General features: G+C 39.6%; 1 protein-coding gene, 1 long non-coding RNA gene and 1 other non-coding gene across 3 annotated transcripts in view; 1 reads left to right on the forward strand and 2 right to left on the reverse strand.

Annotated features, from left to right (window-relative positions):
• Positions 1 to 22,879, reverse strand: part of LOC111862090 — a 196,699-nt gene extending 173,820 nt beyond the window's left edge. Inside the window, exon 1 of the long non-coding RNA XR_002842365.2 lies at positions 21,983 to 22,879. This is a non-coding gene — a long non-coding RNA (uncharacterized LOC111862090). The remainder of the gene's footprint in view (positions 1 to 21,982) is intronic.
• Positions 396 to 14,138, forward strand: LOC111862089 (juvenile hormone acid O-methyltransferase). Its single transcript, XM_023847189.2, has 5 exons — positions 396 to 475; positions 4,656 to 5,026; positions 8,206 to 8,338; positions 11,271 to 11,418; positions 13,147 to 14,138. Exons 2-5 carry the CDS (start codon positions 4,659 to 4,661, stop codon positions 13,326 to 13,328), a joined length of 831 nt encoding a protein of 276 aa, XP_023702957.1. The 5' UTR covers positions 396 to 475; positions 4,656 to 4,658; the 3' UTR covers positions 13,329 to 14,138.
• Trnaa-cgc lies at positions 12,979 to 13,050 on the reverse strand. The gene has a single exon. It is a non-coding gene; the product is annotated as a tRNA-Ala (tRNA).
• Positions 22,880 to 24,096: the final 1,217 nt, after the last annotated feature.

Below are 24,096 nucleotides of genomic sequence, written 5' to 3' on the forward strand. Positions count from 1 at the left end.
AGACACAATGACGAAACCATTAATTATCAGGCAATTACTATGATGTCTAAGATGGGCAATCGGATCGCCGGAAGATCTCTACCTACAAGGGACAACATTATGCAGGAATTCAATGTCATTGTTTTCCTGACAGCAGCCAATGAGGGCATGGCATTCGGGGACACCCTGTAAACTACACGTATTGTCTAAATAACAGAAAATAACACGAAGGCGTTCGAAAGGTTATCGGGCTTCCAAAATGAAACAAAAGAAGACATATGTACTTGAAAGACAAAAAGTGTGGAAGTGGGGGGGGTCAGTGTAACTATACTTATAACATACGATGAGATTAAAAAAAATGAATCCAGTGAATACTTTCCGGTTTTGGTGTTTAAAGAATATAAATAGAGGCGGGAATAAGCAACGCCTGGCACTCATTCTCACCTTCGAGGCAGAAGAAGACAGAGCTCCCAACAAGTGTCAGACCGTCATAGAGGTAAGGATTATTATGAAGGGTTGTAGGGCGAAATATATTAACATAGTCTGAGGGTGTTTGTGATGAGTGTGTGTATCCAAGAGGGATGAAATAATGGGAAGCTAGAGAACTTTGCATAATGGGGAGAGCTTCACATATTGTCTCTTCACCAAATATAATTAAAATGATCAAGCCATAAAATGGGCAAGGCATGTAGCACGTATGGCAAATAAGACGAAAGCGTATAGGTTTCTGGCGGCTGAGCAAGAGTATCTCGGCTCCATGCACTCAGTTGTTCAGGACGAAAAGAGGGATATGCAGGTTAGGGTCATTTAGTGTATAGCCCATAGTTCCATGTAAATTAATGTTACTACTGAGGGACAAGATCTCGTTCTGTGAGACAATAATATTAACAGAGAAAATTCAAGTAGTATCCGGGTACTGCCCAGTCAGCCCCTTCTTTTTTTTTTAATTCGCTTAGTGGGGGGTGGAGTCCAACGGGGTCCAGTCGGAACGGTGGCCACTGATTGGCCTACTGTAGCCTGTCCCGGATGATTATGATGATGGAATATTTGGTGCAATGAAGATTGGCAGGGGAAACCGAAGTACTCGGAGAAAACCCGCCCCAGCGCCACTTTGTCCACCACAAATCCCACTTGACCAGACCCCAGGATCGAACCCGGGCCGCCGCGGTGGGAAGCCAGCGACTAACCTCTTGAGCTATGGCGCGGCCTTTGCCACTTTGGTTATCTGCTATCCTGCCTGAAGCCATTCTTAGTTTTCTTCTGTTTCCATTGGTGGATTCCTTTAATAGATCACGAAAATATCCATGAAAACCATTGCTAATGTCCTTTTTTTATCATACCATTAAACAGCATAAAAAAGGTAAAGGTGTCCCTGTGCTTAACTAAATAAGCACTACACCAGGAAGACGTATGGGGAATGGATTTGTAGATCTACATATTCATAAACTCAGCACCAGTCGGAGGTGAGTCGTCAGGTGCAGGACTCCGTCGTTTTATCCCCAGGGAGATCCCCGTACACATTGAATAGAAGGCTGGGTGGGCCCAAGTACCGGTCTGGATAACTTGGAAAACGGAAAAATCTTGCTCATGCTGGGACTCAACTTCCGACCCCTCGGCAGTCCAAATCGTCGCCAGTCGCTATACCGAATGCGCTATCCCGGCTCTCTCATTCAACAGTGTATAGTCATATAAGTTAAAATGTGAATTTTAAAAATCCTAGGCTCAGTCTAAAAAGTACTGTCTTAAGAATAAATTTCATAAAAAATTAAAGGTCTATTGTTGTGTACTGATATTAAAAATTTTCCACAAAGAATAAAAATGAAAGAGTTTTGAGCTTTTGTCTGTCCAACCGTCCGCACGTTTTGTCTCTGAAACCATCTGACGGATTTCGATGTAATTTAGTATAAGCTGTTTATATTGTAGGGTACAATTAATTTTGCTTCATATCGATGCAGTATAACTCTAAATATTAGTGACCGACTTCATGCAACAAAGTCATTCTTGAGAAGCTAATAGTTGTTCAGCTAGTTGATAAATGTTCCATCTTTTATGGAACTGAAAGCTTCGTTTCCGTATTCACATTCCTACCTACACTTACTGGTCTCATCCCTGAGGCATTCCGACTAAAATTATGTATGCATTTCTCTTCTCTCAGATGCACCGTGTGTTATAACCACCGATTTTAAACTCTTTAATTCGATCATCGAAATAATTTCTGATGGAGAGTAAAAATTATGAAGCTTCTTATTATGCAGTGTTTTCCAGTCACACACTCCTATAAATATACCCCCCAACATTCTTTTCTCAGAAACCTAAATGCACATCCTGTCCTCCTGTTCTTTATATGCCCGGGATCTCTCCCTGTTGGTGCCTTGTGTTTCAGGATCTGCTATGTATTTTATGTGTTTCAGTTCAGTATATGAACATGTCTTCCATTCATTAACTTAAGAATTTTTAAATTTCAGAGATAGTTTAAAAATAAATTATTTCTTATATATATATATTTTTTTGTTTCATAGTCTTACATTTTGAAACATTTATTTGTGTTGCTTCAGTCTTTCAGTGTCCGTTCTCTGAATGTTTACGCCTTTCTACAGTATTACAAATTTGATTTTAACTGCAATAGTAATATTTGTACATTATATTACACATATTTGCGAGAATTTCTCAAAATTATTTATTTTATTTTATTATATTTCATTGTATGTAATGTGGAAACAAAATTAGTTACCACATTTCTTCTGTCACTTAGATAAGTTAGGCTATATGAGATTTAATAACAAAATAGAAAACCTGTATCAGACAAATACATTAAGATGGAAATGGCTGCTTAGAGAGAAACTGTCCGAACTGTTTAAGTCATATATAGATTAGTGTTCCGAAACCTCTATCAGGTACGAGTCCTTCGAGGCAACACTAAAGTATAGCTCACTTGTCTCTGCACATTAAAACATATATTACTATAAAATTTCGAGCATTTCTCTATCGAATGAAGTACTGTCACATGTTAGCGACAAGACACGGAGTTCGGATTGATATATGGATTCCTTTGGACGCTTGTAACTCGTAATTACAAATTGTTATAACAGTCTCACTAATTTACACTCTATAAATCGCTACAGCTACGGCACACATACGAGTTGCTAGGTAGCGGCTACTAACAATGAAGATCCCTTAAAGCCAAGCAGGAACTGCCACTGCTTGCTTGCAACTCACGACTCTCACGACTAATGTTCTCAGTGGTAAATTACTCAGTCCCTCGGACCGAACTGTGACAAAATATGACTGATTAATATATTAGGCGTAGTAACCTGTCATTAGTAGAGGTTGGTTGCGATTGAATTCCTTGGTGCTGCGGACTCTGATGATCTAGCCCCTAAAGGTATATGAGAAGTAACTTTGGGAGAATGATAACTGGCAGTGCTCGAGAAAGGGAACCTGCCGCACTATTGTTCTGTCCGACAAAAATTCCAAGCGGAATAGCCTTGTATGTCAATTATGAATTTTAATTCTTGTAACCTGTCGTATATTGGTAGTAACTTCATAGCGAAATAACCGTCGACACAGTTAATACTGGTATAACATATACAATAATAAATCGTTCCTTTGAACCTCTACATATTGGTTATTACCAGACTGTAGAGCGTGTATTAATTCTTAATTCGCTTGGGGGGGGGGAGTCCAACTGGGTCCACTCGGCACGGCGGCCACTGAATGGCCTATTGTAGTTGGCCCGGGTGATTAGGATGATGGAGAATTGGGTGGAATGAAGATTGGGAAGGGAAACCAAAGTACTCGGAGAAAACCCGCCCCAGCGCCACTTTGTCCACCACAAATCCCACTTGACCAGACCCAGGATCGAATCCGCCGCGGTGGGAAGCCAGCGACTAACCGCTTGAGCTATAGTGCGGCCAACAGGCGTGTATTAAATATGAAGCTTTTTATCGAAGTCCTACCTCATTAAATGTCGATCCATTTGAAAAACAAGTTCACAGAGTATAGTAAAATGGTGACTTAACTTTTACGAAGAGTGAGCGTGAAATAATTATTATCTGAGTAGCTAAAAATTGCTCATACGCAAGGCAACGCATTGCGGAAATGTAATGATTGCTGCGGAATTATCTGTAAGTAAAATAAAGTAAATTTGTCCCTGTACTTAATTAGTTGAGCACTATGCCATAAAGACATATGGGGTAGTGGAGGTATAGCTCCATCATTCTTGACATAGGTACTGTATGGAGGTGACTGGTTAGCTTCAAGCCTCGGCAGCTTTAATTGTACTATTCAGAAAATTTTATGCTACGTGAATACGGTATATATATTACTGTTATAGTCTTATACGTAATTATTTTTATAGTTAAGAAGACTATTTCTTAAAGCTGTTAATTATGTTATTTTAAAAATCAAGAATTTTCTGCGTGTTTAACACAATTGCCCTTAGCATTGCGAGAGTAACTTAGTGTCCACCATGTGCGTGTGCTATCACGCCGCTGGGGTTAGTACTCTTCGATAGCAAAACCATGCTTGTTCTGTCATAGTCATACCTCTGAAGAGGAGTCCAGAGCAGGCAGTAGAAACAGAATATCCTGTTGGCAGAGCCCGAATGTACCGTTGATAATTCAAGGGCTGGAAGATGCTTCTGTGGGAATCATTGCCTAAAACATGTCCCGTTTCAGGAAATGCATGACGCTGAACTGTACACAGCATCTCATGAACTTCAGAAGAGAGACGCTGTCCAGGTCTTAACTGAGTATTTAAACTCCATGAGCTGGAAACCCGGGGACCGAGTACTGGACTTGGGTTGCGGTCCAGGAACTGTGACCTCGCAAGAGTTAATGCCTCGCTTGCCAGCAAATTTCGGAATACTGGTAGGAGCAGACGTGTCGCCTGTTATGGTTCAGCACGCTACCAACAGGTATACACATCCGAAACTGAGGTTTGCACAATTCGACCTCAGCAAGGACATACGAGGTACCTCAGAAATTTCTGCACTGGGCTTCGACAAGATATTCTCCTTCTACTGTCTTCATTGGATTCCAGATCAAAGGTACGACTTGGCAGAATAACCACGATTTTTAAATTGAGGTTGTGATGGTTGTGAATGTGAGATGTACGAACTTTTGGGTTGTGACGACGTGTAAGTCAGAAAGAGCAGCGAACTGATCTCATCCTGCCGTCTGCTTTTACTGGTTTCTTGCTTGACTCAGTCTTTAGCCTGGAGATGGAGGCGATATGTAGCTCCGAAACGTCTGGATATCTCTGAATCATATGGTGTTACAATCCTGAAGTCTGCACTATCATAATCACGATCTTTTCCCCATAAACTCATTTCCTTATGGGCCGGGACAGCATGCTTCTTATGGGGAGCTAAGCTAATTCCGTAATACTAAGATTAAATGATTTAGGCAAACAGATTTTTATTTATAATTCCTAAAGTAAACCCGTTCACAACTTCATAGAACAGAGCATCATTAGAATAATTATGTACATATTTAACAGCCCATTATAATACACAATATGTAGAGGACAGGTAACTCCTCAGCATTCAAGATAATTCTGCAACGTCATAAGAGCATGTTTTCTCAACTGTAGGCATGACCTCCGAAGTTTGTCGCCGAGTCCTCAATAGTAATTTAAAGCACAGTTTTATCCAAGCACGATTTTATGCAAGTTAGTAAATTAATAAGATTTCAGTATTTGCTTTTCTAAAATGTGGCTGTAACCGGCGAAACATTTTCCGAATTTCTTCGTGGCTGTACAAGAATATGTTTCATGTTACTGTAGGTGCAGAAAAGTTTTACAGTTTTTACGTTCCTTCTGTCGCCATGCACGACGCTCTAACCAATTGAGCTAATGGGACGGTAGCGTAGTTGCTTGAGGCACTATGCTACAATCCGGAAGGTAGCGGGTTAAATTCCTGATGAGGTCACTGAAGTTTTTCAATTGACCTAATCCTTCCAGCCGCACTATGGTCCTGGGGTCGACTCAACCTCTAACAGAAATGAGTACCAGGAATATTCTTGGAACATTCTTTGGGGTAAAGGGCGTCCGGCGAGTAGGGCTGACAACCTTGCCGCCACCTATGAACCGATTGTCTAGAAAATGTGGGAACCTCAACATCTCACAACACTATGGGCCTCCACGGCCTTTTGCAGAGATACTTTTCCTTTACTGCCACCATGCAGTCGTACAGGGAGCTGTTTAGAGAACTGTCCTTTTTCCTGATCCTTAGGGACTGAGGTGTCCAGTAAATGTATTCATTGTTTCAGGGGTTCGTAGTGTCACAAACTTTGACAACCTCTGAATCAGAATAATCTCTCGATTCCCTCAGTGTGGGGGGTGGGGGGTGGGGGGACTCCAACTGGGTCCACTCGGCTCGGCGGCCACTGATTGGCGTATTGTACCTCCCCCGGGTGATTATGACGATGGAGAGTTTGGTGGAATGAAGACTGGCAGGGGAAACCGAAGTATTCGGAGAAAACCCGCCCCAGCGCCACTTTGTCCACCACAAATCCCACTTGACCAGACCCGAGATCGTTCCCTGACGCCGCGGTGGGAAGCCAGCGACTAACCGCCTGAGCTATGGCGCGGCCTTAATAGTCTCTCGATAGGTTGTACTGTGCCAGAATGCGTATAAGCAATTTTCAGTTACTCATAGGAAACAGCCATTGTCTGAGTACCTTTATATTCTTCAGTCAGGTTCATGAGAAGGAAACATACAAACTCGGGTCCAAGATTACAAGATCCTATCAATAACCCAGATTACAGAGTGTCGAATGGTGGGACAATAATTAATGTAGCAGTTGGCCGTGGCCTAAAGTAAGGTGTTATCCTGGGATATGTATGGAAGGACTGATAAAACTCCAGTCAGTATATCTAGTATCCTAGCCGGGATTCGAATAGAAAACCTCCATAATAAAACCACAAGCGTTTCTGCTTGCGCAGACTCATTCGGAAAAAAATAGATATCAAGAAATGTTCGCCGTTATGTATTTAATGTCATTGTTAGTGTGCAAACTTGAGAAAGGTTAGCATCAAATATATGGCCTTAAAATTTTATATGGAGATCCCTTTGTGAAAAATGTGAATCTTGCAAAGTTTAAGCAAATGTACAACACATGGCTGCCTTACTAAATATGTTGGTGTGAGGACAGCGTTGTTGACATGCTACCGTATATCTGTGAGGGGAAACATCCAGTGGTAGTACTAATGTGACATGTTGACCCCTACCTCCCCAGCGGTACGTGGCGGTAACGTAACGCTCGCGTTCTTACGGTAATAGGCGAGTTCCCGCCCCGCCACTCCCCTCCGCGGTGACGTCACCGAGGGATATCGCGGTCGCTAGGCAACGCGAGTCAACAGCGGCGACGTTACGATAGTAACAGCGGTTACCTCCGCTAGCGTTACATAGCAACACAGCGACATAGCAAAAAGGGTGCCTATTACGTGGCCGTTTTCCCGTATTGTCCGATCGAGGCTACATACGGAGCAGCGAAGGCTATTCACAGTCAGTTCTAATGTGGCGTCCAGAGTTGTACTGTGACAGCCGCCGAGTCGAGACGTAGAGTCAGCCAGTCAGTTGTATTCTGGCATTTGGAGTGTACTAATTGTGATACTGCAGATAGCAGTAATCGTAAATCTGTAATTTGGATGATTGTAAGTGCGAATGTGAAATAAAATTCGCTACATCGAATACATCGAGAATTTATTTGTCGCGATATACCCCGCGATACGCGACAACTGGTGTCAGAAGTGGGATCAGTAACGCAAACACGTTACACTAATCGTAACGAAATATGCTAATTCATTTTCAGAGATAGTTTATTTTGTTTAAAACTGATAACAGCCTAAGCATCATAAGCGTTTAGAAGTTAATGGTATCGAAATATCACAGTCGGTATAGCGACAGGTTAAGGGATGAAGGACGGAGAGGTCGTAGTACGAGTCCCGGTAAGTTCAAGAATTTTCTTTTCTCCACGTCCTCCAGACCGGCTCTGGGGCCCACCCATCCTTCTATCCGACGGGTACCGTGGTATCTTTCGCCGGGGACAAAGCGGCCGAGGCGTGAAACTGACCGCTCACTTCTAGCTAATGTCGAGGTCAATAAAATGCGGATCTATACATCAACTCCCCCATACGCCTTCATGGCGTAGCGCTTAATTCATTAACTTTATCTTTCACCTTTTATGATATTGAAGTACTGCAGCCTGCTCTTTGTCTTACCAGGAAAGCTGTGAGTAACATATACCGTTTACTGCGAACTGGAGGAGAAATACTTCTTGTGTTCTTGGCAAAATGTCCAATATTCGAAGTATACAGCGCCCTTTGCCAGAAACCAGAGTGGCGGATCTACATGACGGTGAGAACCTTATAGTAACTTTGTTGCATTTATGCAGTTAATCATACACACATTCACACGAAGCATATACCGAAACGGGACGGGATGATTTTGAAGTAGCTAACAGGCCTTGGCTGTGCCAAACCTCAGGCCTTTAGGCGCTGGCTTCTAACAGTGGAGGCTTGGGTTCAATCCTGAGCGAATACATGTGGAGCCTCGTGATACACACAGTGCATTCATCATTCCAGTCAACTGTCACCCACCTTTCACCCCCCCCCCNATATAAATCTACCACTGACAGATCTACTCAACATTACAGTACACTCCATAACGTCAAACTACATTTTAACGAAGGTATTAAACATGAGACATATTATACTCCTATTTCATGTATGCAAAAACATTGATTGTTCTCTTAGCGTTTCGTCTTAACACAGTATCACATACCGTCAAGAGGAAATAGTACAGTTTACGTCCTATAGATGGCAGGAACAGCCGAGAAGACATTGACTGCCATCTNGTATTTCATGTATGCAAAAACATTGTTCTTAGCGTTTCGTTTAACACAGTATCACATACCGTCAAGAGGAAATAGTACAGTTTATGTCCTATAGATGGCAGGAACAGCCGAGAAGACATTGACTGCCATCTGTGTCCTAGCGTTACTCTCCGTATAAGCTTAGTTAAATCATCAGAAATGCATCATGGCAAGTCGTAAGCTATGACTCAATATGTTAACTTAGCTATAATGGCAGTCTACATTAATTCTGAGAAAGAAGGGTTAGTAGTATCTCTTTAAATTGTATAGCTTTTACCTAAAATATTTTTTTTCTTTCGGATTTTGCAGTGTTGCAATCCTAATTATCAAAAGTGGTCGGTATATAGGCCTAATAAGCTTCTAAGCAAAGAATACGCTTACGCTCTATGCTATAAAGGCGCACGAGTACCTGTAGAAATACCTTCTTATTCAAGATCTCTGTCTATTAATGTTATCAATACAAGTAATCAAACTCTGTTCGCTTAAAAGAAAGAAAGATAATGATGCCTGTAACAGGCCGTGAAGGCCCATAGGTTTGTGAGACATCGAGGCTCCCACATATTCTCTTGACAATCGGTTCACAGATGGCGGTAAAGTCCGCCTTGCTCACCGGCTGACCTTTACCCTCCAAGCAGATTCTGGTACTGATTTCTGTTAAGAGGTTAGGTCGACCCCAGGGTCATAGTGCGGCAGGAAGAATTAGGTAAATTGAAGAAATCCACCTCATCAAGACTCAAACCGCGACCTTTCGGCCAATAACCATGTACCAACTCGACTTTGAATAAACTGTCTCACACTTTTAAACAACTCTAATACCTGAAATAGCTTAGTTTAACTGGTTTCCATTCTCGGAGAATATTATTTTCATTAGAATACATGTGAATTCTCTTAGCAGCAAGTAAAGAACAAATATTTTAATATTCAGGCACCAAAATAGGTTTATATAGCACTATTCTTCAAATAAAAATGTATAATGAAACTGATAAATGAAAGCCAGCGGGTCGATCACTATTTTGTTGTGCAGACAAACAAACAGTACAAAATACATTGCACAAACTTCCCTATGATGTTGTAAAATAAGAAAAAAAAACTTCTGTATATCATATAGGGCCTAACTTGTTTTCATGACTGATGGTCTATGCAATTGGATTTTGGCCAATAAGCATTATAAATGGGTCAAATGTGAATGAAATATTTCGGATCATTCTTGAGGAAAGCTTCATGTGTGTGTCAACCATCATGAATAGCGCCCTTAATATATGAGTGTTAAGGTTAATTTGTATTTAAATGGTAACCTGTGTGAAGTACAGTAACTCTATCAGTGTTTCAGATTTAAAGAAAATTATCTGAAATTCCATGGTCCATCACCTTTATTAGAAATTACATAGGTATACATGGGCTTTGGCTTCCCAAGGCGCCACCCTTGCTAAATCAAATATTCTGTTCTGTTTCTCTCTTATTTCCTTTACACTGGCCTGTAATGAAGTTGAGCTTACTTTATACTATAACAGTGAGTGTGTGCAATAGTTTCCTTTTTATAAGAAAATTTTATGTACACCTAAATAATAATAGTAATAATAATAACAGAGTTACATTTTTTGTTTAGACTATCATTCTTCTATTTGCTGAAATTTGCCTAATTTTACAAAGTAGTCAGCTCCAGCAATACTTCACATTTTTAGTTTTTCTGCGTTATCTAGGTAGTAACCAGAATGTGTGCTAGAAATGGTTAATGGCTTATGTAAAGCATGCATATGAAGAAGCATTAAGAAGGAAAGAATGATACGTTGTCTTTACCTGTGCAATTAATGTATATGAAAAGAAGAATCTAAGAGAAACATGTCAGTTGGAATGTGAATAAGCCTGGTGAGGCTGTATTTATTTCTAGGGCTTTAAATTGTTCAAAAGAACTTTACATTTGCGATAAATTATATATAAGACTTGTATATTTGCATTTCTTCAAGAACAAATCTCCCACATCAGGTTGAGGATAATATTAAAGAATCTTGTTTAAAAGCTAATTTCCATACACTGTATTGTACAATTCTGCTGCAGATTTCAAACTTTGTTACCATAAGAGTCTTAGCACTTTCTTTAAAGGAAACAAGAAAAATGGAAATGTAGACTACTGAGGAGTGCAGAGAGATGGACTAACAGGCTTTGTCTTTTCTATCTTATCTTCCTTCCATTCTTCCCTTATCTTTCTTGATTACACTGTCCCTCCCTGCCTTTCAACTGACAAAATTATGCAAAGGAAAAAGATTTCATTGGATTGATAGGTGTTCAATTTGCTTACTGAATTTAAAAGAGTCATGAGACAGGAAAGGTAAACTATCTCAGTAAAATGTAAACTTTTGAAATGTATATTCATAATCAGTTAAATTTGATCACAACCTAATATTTCCTATACATTAGGATGCCCATCGATTCATATCGCCTTATCAACAATCAACAGATCCTGGTGAAGAATTTAGCAAAGTTCTACTCGACACGGGGTTCGAAGTTGTCGACTGTGAATGCAGAGAAAGTAAATACTCCTACAACACTGTTGCTTGTCTTAAAGGTGATTATAGATTATGTGGACGTTTAAAAAATAACAGAACATGCCATATTCTTTCAGATGTATAATACTCTAAAGATGGAATTAAGCTTACTTTTATTAAAGAAAAAATTGTGTGGTTGATGGGTATGAGCATTATATGCCCAATCAAACTGGAAATAAGTTAAATTAAGAAAATATAGCTATTGAAGTCACTGATTCAATTGTCTTAACATGCAACATGTCTTTTTGAGACTTCTTTAAAGGAAGTCTTGGAAAGACGTGTTACACATAAGACAGTTGAATCAGTAACCTGAACAATAAGTGATGTGCAACAGGACGCTACAATACAGCAATACCTCGCATAGTCCAGCTTCGAACAGTCCAGATTCACTACAGTCCGGTTTGAAAATTGCAAAACAAACTAAATTTTAATTGAGCAAAATAAAAATAAACTCTAAAATATTAGTACACAAAATTATTTTTAATACATATATGATCGGTTTTTTTCCCTTTATACAGTCAAGTATCTTTTTGCGCAGTTTATTTTTATGTGGTTTTAAAGTTATGCGATACGATACATATTTCAATTTTTTCTGGGGTTCCCTGTTGTCTATGTATGTACCTATGCTCAGGTCGTTTGTTCTTGAGCTCTGACAGCTTTTGCTGAGGAGGTGGGGAGAGCATTATTTTAACGGAATTTTGGAAGAGCTACAACATCAGAAACTTTATTGAAAATATAGGCAAAGCATGGCATGAATTAACGGCAAGCAATATGAGGGCAGTATGGAAACATATCATACCACATTGTGCAAATGATTTCATTGGTTTTGAAACTCATTTTGCTGAAGTCACTAATAACATAGTGGAAAGTGGACAGCAACTTGGTTTCAATGAGTTGGATTCCATCAGAATAATTGAGTGCATCAAACCCAACACTAATGAACTAGATAATGAAACACTTATTAATATACATGAACAACGGGCTTATGAAGAACGGGAGGACAACTTAGACAACGACGACTGTGTTGAAGTGCCTGCATGAGAATTAACAGCTGAACAACTATCAAAAATTATTGGAATGGTTGAAACCCTGTCAGAGCACATTACGGAAGTTGATCCCAATACTGAACGTAGCCTTACAATTCGCTGAACGATAAACAGTGCAATTCGTTGCTACAAAGAAATGTATGAAGAGAAAAGGCCAAAGAAGAAAAATGTGCCGACACCAATATTGCAATTTTTATAGAATAAAAAATGAATTGCAAAAAACATGATTTTTAATTATTTCTAATGAAGACATTTGAATTTATTAATCGCGTTTTATTTATTCAAAAACTGAGATTTTTCTGTAACCAATTATAATTTTGTATGTATTTAGTTCCTCGATTAGTCCGCTTTCAAACAGTCCGGGATATGGCGGAACCGATTACCCGGACTATGCGAGGTATTGCTGTATAATATTACGAAGAATAACTATTGAAATGTTTTCGTATTTGTGTTTATGGAACAGTTTGTTTGAAATAATTAAGTAAACATTGTATGGGGAAAAACGTTTGAATTAAAAAAAAAAAGGTAAAAAATTGGAGGAGCTGGGATTTGAACCCAGGACTTTCTGCATGCGAAGCAGACACTCTACCACTGAGTTACACCCCCTTCGCCTCGTGCAGATGTTGGTAGTTCATATATATACATATAGCCATCTAGTGGTACACTTCGTAATTAATTTGTTTCATTGTTTTCGTTTGCCAGAGTCCATGAAAGCAGTCAACCCATTTCTTGAACGGATACCAACAGAACTACATGAAGAATATCTCGCCGACTGTCTAATGGAAGCAGAAAAACAGAAATTCGTGGAAACAAACAATAACATTGAACAAAAAGTTTCTTCATTCAGTTACGAAATCATTGTGGCACATGCAAGAAAAATATAAATTTATATTCTCCTGCCACCTGTTGGTTCTTTCATGTAAATAGTGTCAATCTCGGAAGCTCAGTTGGTATTACATCACAGCATACTAAGCAAATTGTGTGTACAGTGTGGATCAAATTAGGTTTGCATTTAGATGTGAATTTGTGTGTTCAAGAACCATGCATATGCGTAGTGCAAATATTAGACAGCATAATACATAAGCACATGATCTTATTTTGCCTTAGAAGTATTATTATTTTGTCGATACTAAGGAAATAAATCTTTCCAAACGTTAACTATAAAATTCCCTCGTCGAAGACATACACAGATGTTTCGGTAAAATATCATACACAAGGATCCTAAATTCCAAAGTGAATTTCCGTGATAAGGTACGTCAGGTCAGTTATAAATACATGCTCCGTTACTGACAAATATTTCCATGTGCGCACATACCATACCGTATCTACCTATTAAAGAGACATTGATAGCTGCCGAAAAACTGAACTTGTACTTTCATAGGAACTTGCCCCCTATCTATGACTCAAATATCAAAAACATATTCAACAATGCCTTTACTTTTATGAGTTTAATATGTTGTTTATGAAAACGGATGTTTCAAACCTCAAGACTTCATTACCATCGAAAGTAGCCGATGCAAAGAGAATGCCACCTGCTACCTATCTTCACATTTTCCGTCCACTTAAACTCATTAGTATGTACCTATTATCGCACAATTCCATTACATTTAATTTAAAACACTCCCAGTATCCCCTGAAATAATTGAATGAAACTGTATTGGTAATATCATGAAATATATATTGATATATGACTAGCTAAAGCATTCCTTCTTTTTCCGGGATTTTCTTGAAATAACCTGTCCTACAATAATGAATCCGCATATCGGTATATACAATATACTCGTAATAGCCTGAAGGATTGGACGGATTCTCTTCGTAATAATATCCTGGCTACAAAAAGAGAGAACTTCACTGGGCCCCACAATCACAAAATTCCTATTTTCTCAAAGACGACTACCGAATCTTTCTTAGTATCTTCAGGAAAACAACTGCATATCTCCCAAGCCTCAAAAGCGAAATTTCAATTTTCTCGAAATCGGCTTGATAGATTATTAGTTTTTTACCGTCTGTAGAGGCAATAGGCCCAAATAATATGTACTCGTATATGGTAAGTCAACACATTCTGAAAATAACGGATTCAAATAATGGACCCAAGCTGCGACTTAATCACAAATGATTTATCTAAAAATTGGCTCTAACGATTTCTTTCAAATTTCTCCACATTTCAGCGCTAGCAGTCCCAAATAAAACTGTAGTGGTCGTATTTTCCAGACAAAACCAATACGCTCTCCCGGGACTCAAACCAAAAAAACGCCATATCTAAAGTCATATACGAGAAAGTATGTGTAATACATTTGCACCAATCTCCTTGTAGAACAGTAATCTTTCTTTTCCTTCATGTAATAAAGGGCATTTTCACTATAGCCATGCAAACATCTTTCCGCAAAAAAAAAAACTGTTTGGAAAAAAAGCATCTATGGAGCTAAGCGACACGTAACGTCATGCTGATATCAGAAAACATAAAATTTAGCGTTCCAACTTTCGAAAGCTGCGTAATTACGCTGCAAATGCTTAAGTATATTTTCAATAAATTTGCAGATGACGATAACAAAGCATATTCAGGAATGAATACGTCCTTTATGGTGCAGCTGGAGGCATCATGTTCCTCTGAAACGCTAGTACTTTTGTACCTAAATGCACGGCGGCACATCCCAGAACACAATAACTGTCGCCACCAAACATCAATCGAGCATTCACTGATGTTACATGAAACCGTGTTGCTCAGAGCACTTAAGCCTAGGAGGCGGGAAAAATAACAGAAATTGCGTAATGCCCTTTGTAGTATGTAAACTTACTTTTTGTCACTGTTACTATTATTTTTATACCTGTTTGTTCGTTTTGTATTTTGTGTTCCTTGTCACTTAACTCCTACTTACTTCATAATTGCCTTTTGCCCTTCTGAGTGTGTATATAAATAACTGAAGAATTGAACTGAATCATTTTGAGGATCTGGTGGAGGACATACAGACCCATAGGAGAGATCAGAAATGCATATGTGATTTTAATCAGGACCCCTAAAGAGAACAAGATCAATTGGGAAACCAGAAGGGTGAAGGTGAGAGAATAACATTAAAATGAGAAGATCTGGGAAGAAATTATCGCCTACTTCCCTTAATATGACATAGACCACATAAAAAAACGAATTGACAATAATTCTTCTATTGTTGGGTGTGTATTTGCTGCAGCAGTAATGTTTTTACCTGGCTGCTGAATAGGAACTGTAGTGAAATTTTTACCTAGCCGTTACCTAGGAACGACAGGGTTATACACATATTGACACAGACTGATGACAGGGATTTAAGAAGTACACCATTACGTTAGGCTCAGGGCTCATGCATACCAATTTCCATAAACATTAGTTCAGTCATTCAATAGATGGTGAGGGGGACGAAGACAGACGCACAGACAGCATGGCTTTCACATCAGCCTACTTCCTGTCTTTCAAAATATGTAGCCTAATACAATGAATCTTAAGTAATGTTATGTGAAAGAGTGAATTGGTCTCTTCTGGCTCAGAATAGAACCCCATGGTGAGCTCTTGTGGACATGATAATGAACCTTGACTTTCTTAAAAGTGGACAATTTCTTGACTAAGTGGGCTTTTCAACGAGGGCTCCAGTAATGATAAGAAAACCCCTCGCCCCACATTTCCCAAATATTATAGAAAAAAATCAATATTAATTGGATCCTCTGTTTGCTATACCATTCATAGAGGTTCCGCTGTTCAGAACACACACACACACAGACTGATAACAGATTTAAGAAGTACACTGTTTTGGTTGGTTCAGGGGCTGTGATATACCTACCAGTTTTCACAAACATTGCTTCAGCCATTCAATAGATGATGGGGGGGGGAGCAAGACATACAGAAAGCATGGTGTTTGCATAAGCCTACATGCATTTTTTTCAAAATATGCAGACTAAAGAATGAATCTTAAATAATGTTATGTGAATATGTGGATCAAACTCTTCAGGCTATGAATGAATGAATGTACGAGGGGTAGGCCTTCTCGGCCCTTGCACCTAGACCTCAGTGGTCCATTGTGGTTCCCCTTTTTTAATTTTTCTCTCAGCAACCCCACACTTCAGATGAAGCGCAGGATTTTGGACGTGGGGGCATCAAAATAGACACTTGGTTCCATAAAGTACTGACCCAAATGACGTAGTCTTAAATAAGCTAAAGCCTCACATTCACACAGGACATGTGTGGCTGTTTCATTTTCTATCTGACACCTCTCACAAGTGGGACTGTCACTTAGTCCCAGTTTGAACAGGTGTCCTTTAAGGTGGCAGTGACCTGTAAGTAGTCCTACCACCCATCGTATCTGGTTCCTGTTGAACTTCAACAGTTCCTTCGCTCTTTTAGCAGAAGGTCCTCGTATGAGTCTCTTTGCTTGCCTGAGTCAAGTTAAGGATTCCCAGTATTTCTTATGTTTTATGTTAGTCCAGTCCCTGATTGCCTGCTTGGCAACTCCTAGAGAGATGCCACAGGCTGGTTCAGGTCCTATGAACGGATGTTCAGCTCCGGTCTTGGCCAGTTGGTCTCAGTTTCGCTTCCAGCAATACCCTCATGCCCCGGCACCCATATCAGATGTACCCTGTTATGTTTGGCCTGTTCCATGAGGGTTTGGTGGCAATCCCAATTTTGAGTTGATCTGGTGTTTGTCAAGTGCTTTAAGTGCAGCTTGGCTGTCAGATAAAATGTAGATGTTCCTTTTTCTATAGTTCCTATCTAAATTCTCCATAATACAAGCTTTAATGGCATATACTTCTGCCTGGAATACTGTCGTGTACTGCTCAAGGCTGAAACTAAGTTTCCGCCTCGTGCCATAGCAGTACACACCGGCTCCAGTGCCCTTATTTGTCTTGGAACCATCTGTATGCCAGATCAGTCCCCCTTTTCTGTCGGGCTGAAACCCGTCTTCCCGTTCACTCCTGTCAGGAAATCTGACTGTGAAGGGTTTTTCATATACATGTCTCAGTATCATTTTATCAGACCCCATTTGTAATATGGGTTCTTTTTTCATGTCCTGAGTCATGTCTGCATGACCGAAACCATCAGATCTAGGTTTCCATTGTCACCTGCACTGGAGACGGTAAATTCCTGCCCTGGCCTCTGCATCCAACTGTACATACAGTGCAGCTGTTGGAGATGTTCGAAATGCTCCTGTGATACCTAAGCAAGCCAACCTTTGCAATTTGCTAAGTTCTGTCTTGCTTGTCTTGAATTTAACTCTGGGCCATCATACTGTGGCACCATAAGTAATTATGGGTCTCACAAAAGCAGTGTATATCCAATGTATAACGTGTGGCTGCAGTCCCAAAGTTTTACCAAACATGCTTCTGCATGTCCAAAAAGCCTTATAGGCTTTGTTAATGACTTTATCCAGCTGCTTTTTCCATGTCAGTCCCTTGCCTAATTCTAGACCAAAGTACCTGACATGCTGGAGAACTGGATTGTCTTATTGAAGAGAGTCGGTTCCTTAAGACCCTTTATATTTCTCTTCCTAGTAAACGGTACAATTACCGTCTTATTGGGATTGATGGAAAGACCTGTTCTTTCACACCATCGCTGGACAATGTACAGACCTGTTTGAAGACGCTCTGATACGGTCGAAAGGAATTTTCCATTTATGAGGATTGCTGTCATCAGCATATTCTACTGTATAATACCCATCATCAAGTCCTCACAGGAGATCGTCGACGACCAGACTCCACAGCAGAGGCGAGAGTGCGCCCCCCTGCGGACATCCCCTAGCCACGGACGCCCCCAGGGTCTCTCCCGATAATGTAGCAGCTATGGTTCTGCTTTCCAGCATAGCATTGATCCATCTGCATAGTGCAGGCTCTATGCCATGCCTTCCAGCAGCCTGTTTGATTACATCAAATGAGGTTCTATCAAAAGCTCCCTCTATATCAAGGAATGCTCCTAAGGCAGTATCCTTGTGTTCAACTGCACTTTCTATGCATGTTACTACATTGTGTAGTGCACTTTCGGTAGATTTACCTGTTTGGTAGGCATGTTGGTTTCGGTGTAGAGAATATGTCCTCAATACCCCGTCCCTGATATGCCTATCCACTAGTTTCTCCATCATTTCTAAAGGAAAGACGACAGGCTGATAGGATGATAAGCCTTAGCCTCGGTATAATCAAGTTTCCCAGGCTTTGGAATAAACGTCACCTTAACTTGCCTCCAGGCTGTGGGGATGAAACCATATGCCAAGCAGGCTCTATATATGTGGCATAGGTGTGGAACTAAAAGTTCTGCCCCATGTTGCAAAAGTGCCGGTACAATTCCATCCGTTCCCGCTGATTTAAATGGTCTAAAAGTGTTCAGTGCCCATCTTATTTTTGATTGATTAATTATGACTTTGGCCAGGTTCAAGTCTACCCTGTTCATCTTGCTTTGGCAAGTGTCCAGGTTCTGCTGACCCTGTCCATCGTCCAAATTGTCAATCAATTTGGAACCAGGAAAGTGAACTCTGAATAATTCATTCAGCGTCTCCCTTCCTGTTTGAGTATACTGTCCGTTGGGCAGCTTAATTGTGCTGACCAATTCTTCAGGCTAAGAAAAGGACCCAGTGGTGAGCTCTTGTGAACACAATACTGAACCTTCAAAGGCCTTAAAAGTGGGCAATTTCATGACTAAGTGGGCTTCTCAAGGAGGACTCGAGTGATGATCATGACCTCCCCTCACCCCCCAAAAAAATTATACAAAAAATTTTAACAATAATTGGATTCTCTGTTTCCTATACAATTCACAGAGAATTTATATAAATTGCCTTCTTTCCTGTCCAGAATATTATCATCCTACTAATGTTTCTGCTTCTAAAGTAGCTGCTTCCATGTCCTGTTCCAATATATGTACTTTAAATCCTTTTCTGCATTAACTAACATATTACATAGTGATGACTCATATTTTCCATATTACAAGCAAGCAGAAGCCATTTTCTTAATCATTCTTCCACATGGGGTTAAGTGCCAACAGTTGAGTCAACTGAGTCAATAAAGTGTTACATAAGGATTTAATGACATTTCTTGTATTATGTCTGACCTAATATAAACATGAAAACACTACATTTTGTAGAGCATATGCATTTGATGAGCACTTTCAGCTGTTTAAATGAATTATTTATCTCATGATAAATTTTGATTTGTTTTATCTTATATAACAATTTTATTTATTAGCGAAAATCATTTAGGAAGTCATCTATCTCTCGCAGTATATCCACCTCAGGCTCCAGGATCAAAAAGTTGTCCTTGATATCTCCTTGCAATTTTTCTTTATCACTATCCTTGTCATCCTGTTCAGTTTGTGATACTGAAAGAGGCTTCAGAGAATGGTCTTCCATTAAATCATTTAAGAAATCATCAATCTCTTGCAGCACATCTACCATAGTATCCAGGCCAACAGAGATATCCTTGATATCACCTGGCAACAGTTCTTTATCAGTATTCTTACTAACTTCTTCAATACATGATAAAGAAAGAGTTTTGGCAGCACTGTCCTTCATTAAATTATTTACTACATAATCAATCTCTCGTGCTATATCTACCTCAGCATGCAGGTTGGCAAATGTGTCATTTATATCACCTGGAAATAGTTCTTTATCAGCACCCTTGTTATCCTTTTCAGTTTGTGGTACTGAAGAATGTTTCACTGCACTGTTTTCCTTTTTGACATATAACTCACAATCCATCATTTCTGTGGAGAGTCTCAATATGGATCCCAGACTTTCACACAACAGTGGCTCTGAGGACTGGGTAACATCTGTCCATGTTCCATCAAGTTCATTAAGGGACCTATTGGGATGTTTACCAGGCAGCATTGAGGTAGTTAGTGGATCTCTTTTGCTTTGTGATGAGAGATCTGAGCTATGAGTTACACTGTATCCAGCAGTACTGAATGACATGCTTGAACTTTTATCACAGACAGAGGAACTCATCAGAGATGCAAAGCAAGATTTAAAACCCACTCCAGAAATATTTGTAAATGGCTGTCCTGGCCTGACACAAGTAGATTCTTCAGTCTCCAGACAAAAATTGTCATTCACTTTTAACATATCTGAGCACACATAACTGGTGATACTTCCACGCCCTTCAACAATAATTTCAGAATATTTTAATGAACCTGAATTAGGTTTCATAATTCTAGCCCTCTTAGGAGCAGGACCCGCAATTTCTGAATTCTTCCGCTTTAAATTTAACTGCCTTGTTCTCGGGGTATTTCTATTGCCAGACTTTGTTTTATTGGCTTGCTGAAGATAATCTTTTACATCTCGATTTGATCTAGACACCAGGAAATTCTTGCAGTCACCTGCGAATGCAAGACCATGTTCGGTCTGGGTGTATTTACTAGACAGCTTCTGTGGCAAACAATCATGTGCTACCAGTCTCTTCTCTGGGGTGCTGCAGCTGGAAGCATCTTCCAGTAGATAATTCTTCTCTGACCAGAACTGAACAAGACTTTTATTTTCACTGTGCCTGACTCTTACAGGTTCTGCCACAATGCCATCAAAAAATTTCGAATCCACCTTTTCATTGAGCAGCAGCATACCTTTTTCACCATAAGCAACTGTATCTCCTTCAAAACAGAAACCTGAATTAAATATTTTCTCCCTAGTCTGAAACTTAGTCTTTGAAGTGATACTGTTATTTTCTACATAATTTTCATTGCTAAACTGGTTCACATTTAAAGCAGTATCAAAAGTGTCACTGCTTGAATTCACTGTGGAACTTGTTGCTTGTTCCATAGTACAGGGACTAAATAGCTGATAATAATTATAATTTTTTCACTGATTTATTGAACGTTACTGGCTCATAGCTAAAAATATTTATTACACTCCCACTAATCTACACACTCCACAAATCACGAGAACATACACAATATCTTCTCAGTATGTTAATTTTTCATTAGTCATTGCTAGGTAGCAGATTCTACGTGGAGACGGCACTTACAACATAGAAAACCATGCCTCTGACAGTTCTATTACTGCGTGTGCATTCGTTGTTACGGAGACATATTTAGGGCGCTGTTGCCTAGCAAAGTCTCTCTTCTGTCTCCACCATTCCGGCCTTCAGCCTTTATGTTACAGTATAAGAAATGAAAGATTTGTAATGAAAGAACATTTTCCAAACAGAATTAACATTTATATACTCATATTAATCATACATAATGGCAAAATTAATTCTCCTTAGACTTTCGTGGTTTATTTCATGAAACTCGGTATGCGTATCATGCTACCGGAAGTCGTCTCAACTGCATAATTCGTAACGAAACTTAGTATAAAAACCAAGCCGCGTGAAGAAATTTAACAGCTTACTTCACAAATATCTCACTCAATTCGGGAATGCAAAGATAACGGCAGCTCAGATTCTGATATGGAAACCATACTCTTGATCTAAGCACTCGTTTCATGGGTATAACACTCATATATTCATTTAACGGACCTCTTTTATACACAGAATTGCCCAAAAGTCAGTTTACTTGTTATTAAAGTGTACACTAAAATACGATAGAAATTTCTTTATTACTTACTGAATATCCAGCAATTGTTCCAACTGAAATCCTCCGTGTTCGGTTCACAAGTCACAACTCTCCGATCCCTTTCTACAAATAGACAGGCAGGTTCAAATCTGAACATTACTGTTAATACGACGGAATACGAGTATTTTAGGTTAACTGCCTTCTGGGCCGCTCTGCATATTACTATAAATTAAGCCATCAAATCAGGTAAACATAAAGTTACATTTCCTAGTCAATAAAACTTTTTTTTTTCACAATTGCGAATCATTTAATTAAATATTAATTTAACAGTGCCCACTGTAATACCTACTACAATGGAAATTGCGTAATCTAATTTACACAGAATGCCGCGTGGTCATGCAGGTGGCCGTGAAATGAATGCGGATAAGCTAGCGCGCAAGATATTTTTTTTTAATTGTTGACATATTAATATAGATATACTTGCTCTGGAGACATCTTTACAACTTTAATTTTTATTATTATATATACATGAGATGTCCTGTAAAATGTAGTCCTTATAACATTGTTTTATTGCCTTCATTCTGCATACATACAAAAGTCTTTGTCTCATCAGGTATACAAATTGTGATGGAAGGAAAGTAGACGCTTAGCTGTTCCTAGCACTTCTAGTATCCTACAGTGATGATTTAATTTCTGTAACAAATGGTGCTTATAACAAATCTACAAACATCGCAACATTTCTGGGAACCTGGGCGCAGAAACTCTGATACTTCAGGATGCAAATGGTTTAATTAATATTGCTGGCACAAAAGATCTTTCTATTCTCCACAGCGTCCAGACTGGTTCTGGAGCCCACCCAGCGTCCTATGAAATGGGTATCAGAGGTTCTATATATATCCTATCTTCTGGAATACATCGCCTTCTTACTTACTTACTCATGGAGTTGAACCCTTCTGGAGAAGCCGCCAATTCTGCAGCTACTCAAGAATTTCCCAGCATTTTATGGAACCTGAAGGTTCATCACAGTGTTCACAAGAGCCCTCCACTGGTCCCTATCCCGAGCCAGATCTATCCAATCCATACCATCCCATCCTATCTCTCTAAGATTCATTCTAATATTGTCCACCCACCTACGCCTTAGTCTTCCCTGTGGTATCTTTCCTTCTGGCTTACCAATCCAGGGCCGAGGCTCTGTGTTCATTTTCGTAACATAATGATTTTTTATGGTGAGGAAATGTTAGCCCCACGCCTAAACCCCAAGCTGGAGGGCCACCCCTTGTTGGCTGTCCGCGACTGCTTATTCAATATATTCACAGCTTCCCTCCAAAACTGGAGGGTGTCTCCTCCATCCGCAACCTGAGGACGCGCCATGCCATGGTGACGGGGACTCACCTAACATGCACATTGCCTTCTAGTCTGTTGAAATTCAACCGACGTTTCGCAGGAACATTCCGCCTATCAATGAGAGAGAACTGATGTTTTTAATACCGTCTGTCTGTATGTAAGCCTCACTCGTGCCTGAACGATTGGATGGGTTCTAGGGGTATGAACACCCTGACTACAAAAACATGGGCCTTCACGGGGTCCCAAAAACACAAAATTACTATCTGTCGAAAACGACTACCGATTCTTTCAACTGCAGGCCTCCTGCACCTCAAACTCGAAATGTCAATTTTTCTCGAAAACAGCCTGGCCAATTTTGGTTTGTTTTTTAACCGTCTATAAAAGATCCAAATAATATTTTGTAGGTGAACACATTCTGAAAGTAACGGGATTCGAACAACACACCCCAGCTATGACTTCATCACAAAATAATCTCTAAAAATTGGCTCTAATAATTTCGATTAAATTTCTTCAAATTTTAGCGTCAGTAGTCCCAAATGAAACTGCATAACATTGCACATAAACAAGGGCACCAGACATTTCTTAAATTAAAATTCATAATACGTTATTCCTGAAAAATTTTATTACAAAGCTGTATGTAGCCACAAATAACATTTCCCTTTGAAGACTATTCTTGTGGGGAGGGGGCACGCGGTAGTATAGCTGGTTGAGGCACTATGCTACAAGCCGGAAGGTCGCAGGATCGAATCCCAATGAGGTCATTGAATTTTTTCAATTTACCTAATAAATTCAGCCTCTAACAGAAATGAGTACCAGGAATA

The sequence above is a fragment of the Cryptotermes secundus genome, unplaced genomic scaffold, assembly GCF_002891405.2.
Source record: "Cryptotermes secundus unplaced genomic scaffold, Csec_1.0 scaffold400, whole genome shotgun sequence".
Lineage (NCBI taxonomy): Eukaryota > Metazoa > Arthropoda > Insecta > Blattodea > Kalotermitidae > Cryptotermes > Cryptotermes secundus.

Bases quoted from the DNA above. Each gene is read 5' to 3' on its own strand.
- LOC111862089 (XM_023847189.2), top strand. From the start codon at position 4,659: ATGCATGACGCTGAACTGTACACAGCATCTCATGAACTTCAGAAGAGA. The intron at 5,027-8,205 runs GTACGACTTGGC...TTGTCTTACCAG, and splicing joins CATTGGATTCCAGATCAAAG to GAAAGCTGTGAGTAACATAT. The intron at 11,419-13,146 runs GTGATTATAGAT...TTCGTTTGCCAG, and splicing joins CACTGTTGCTTGTCTTAAAG to AGTCCATGAAAGCAGTCAAC.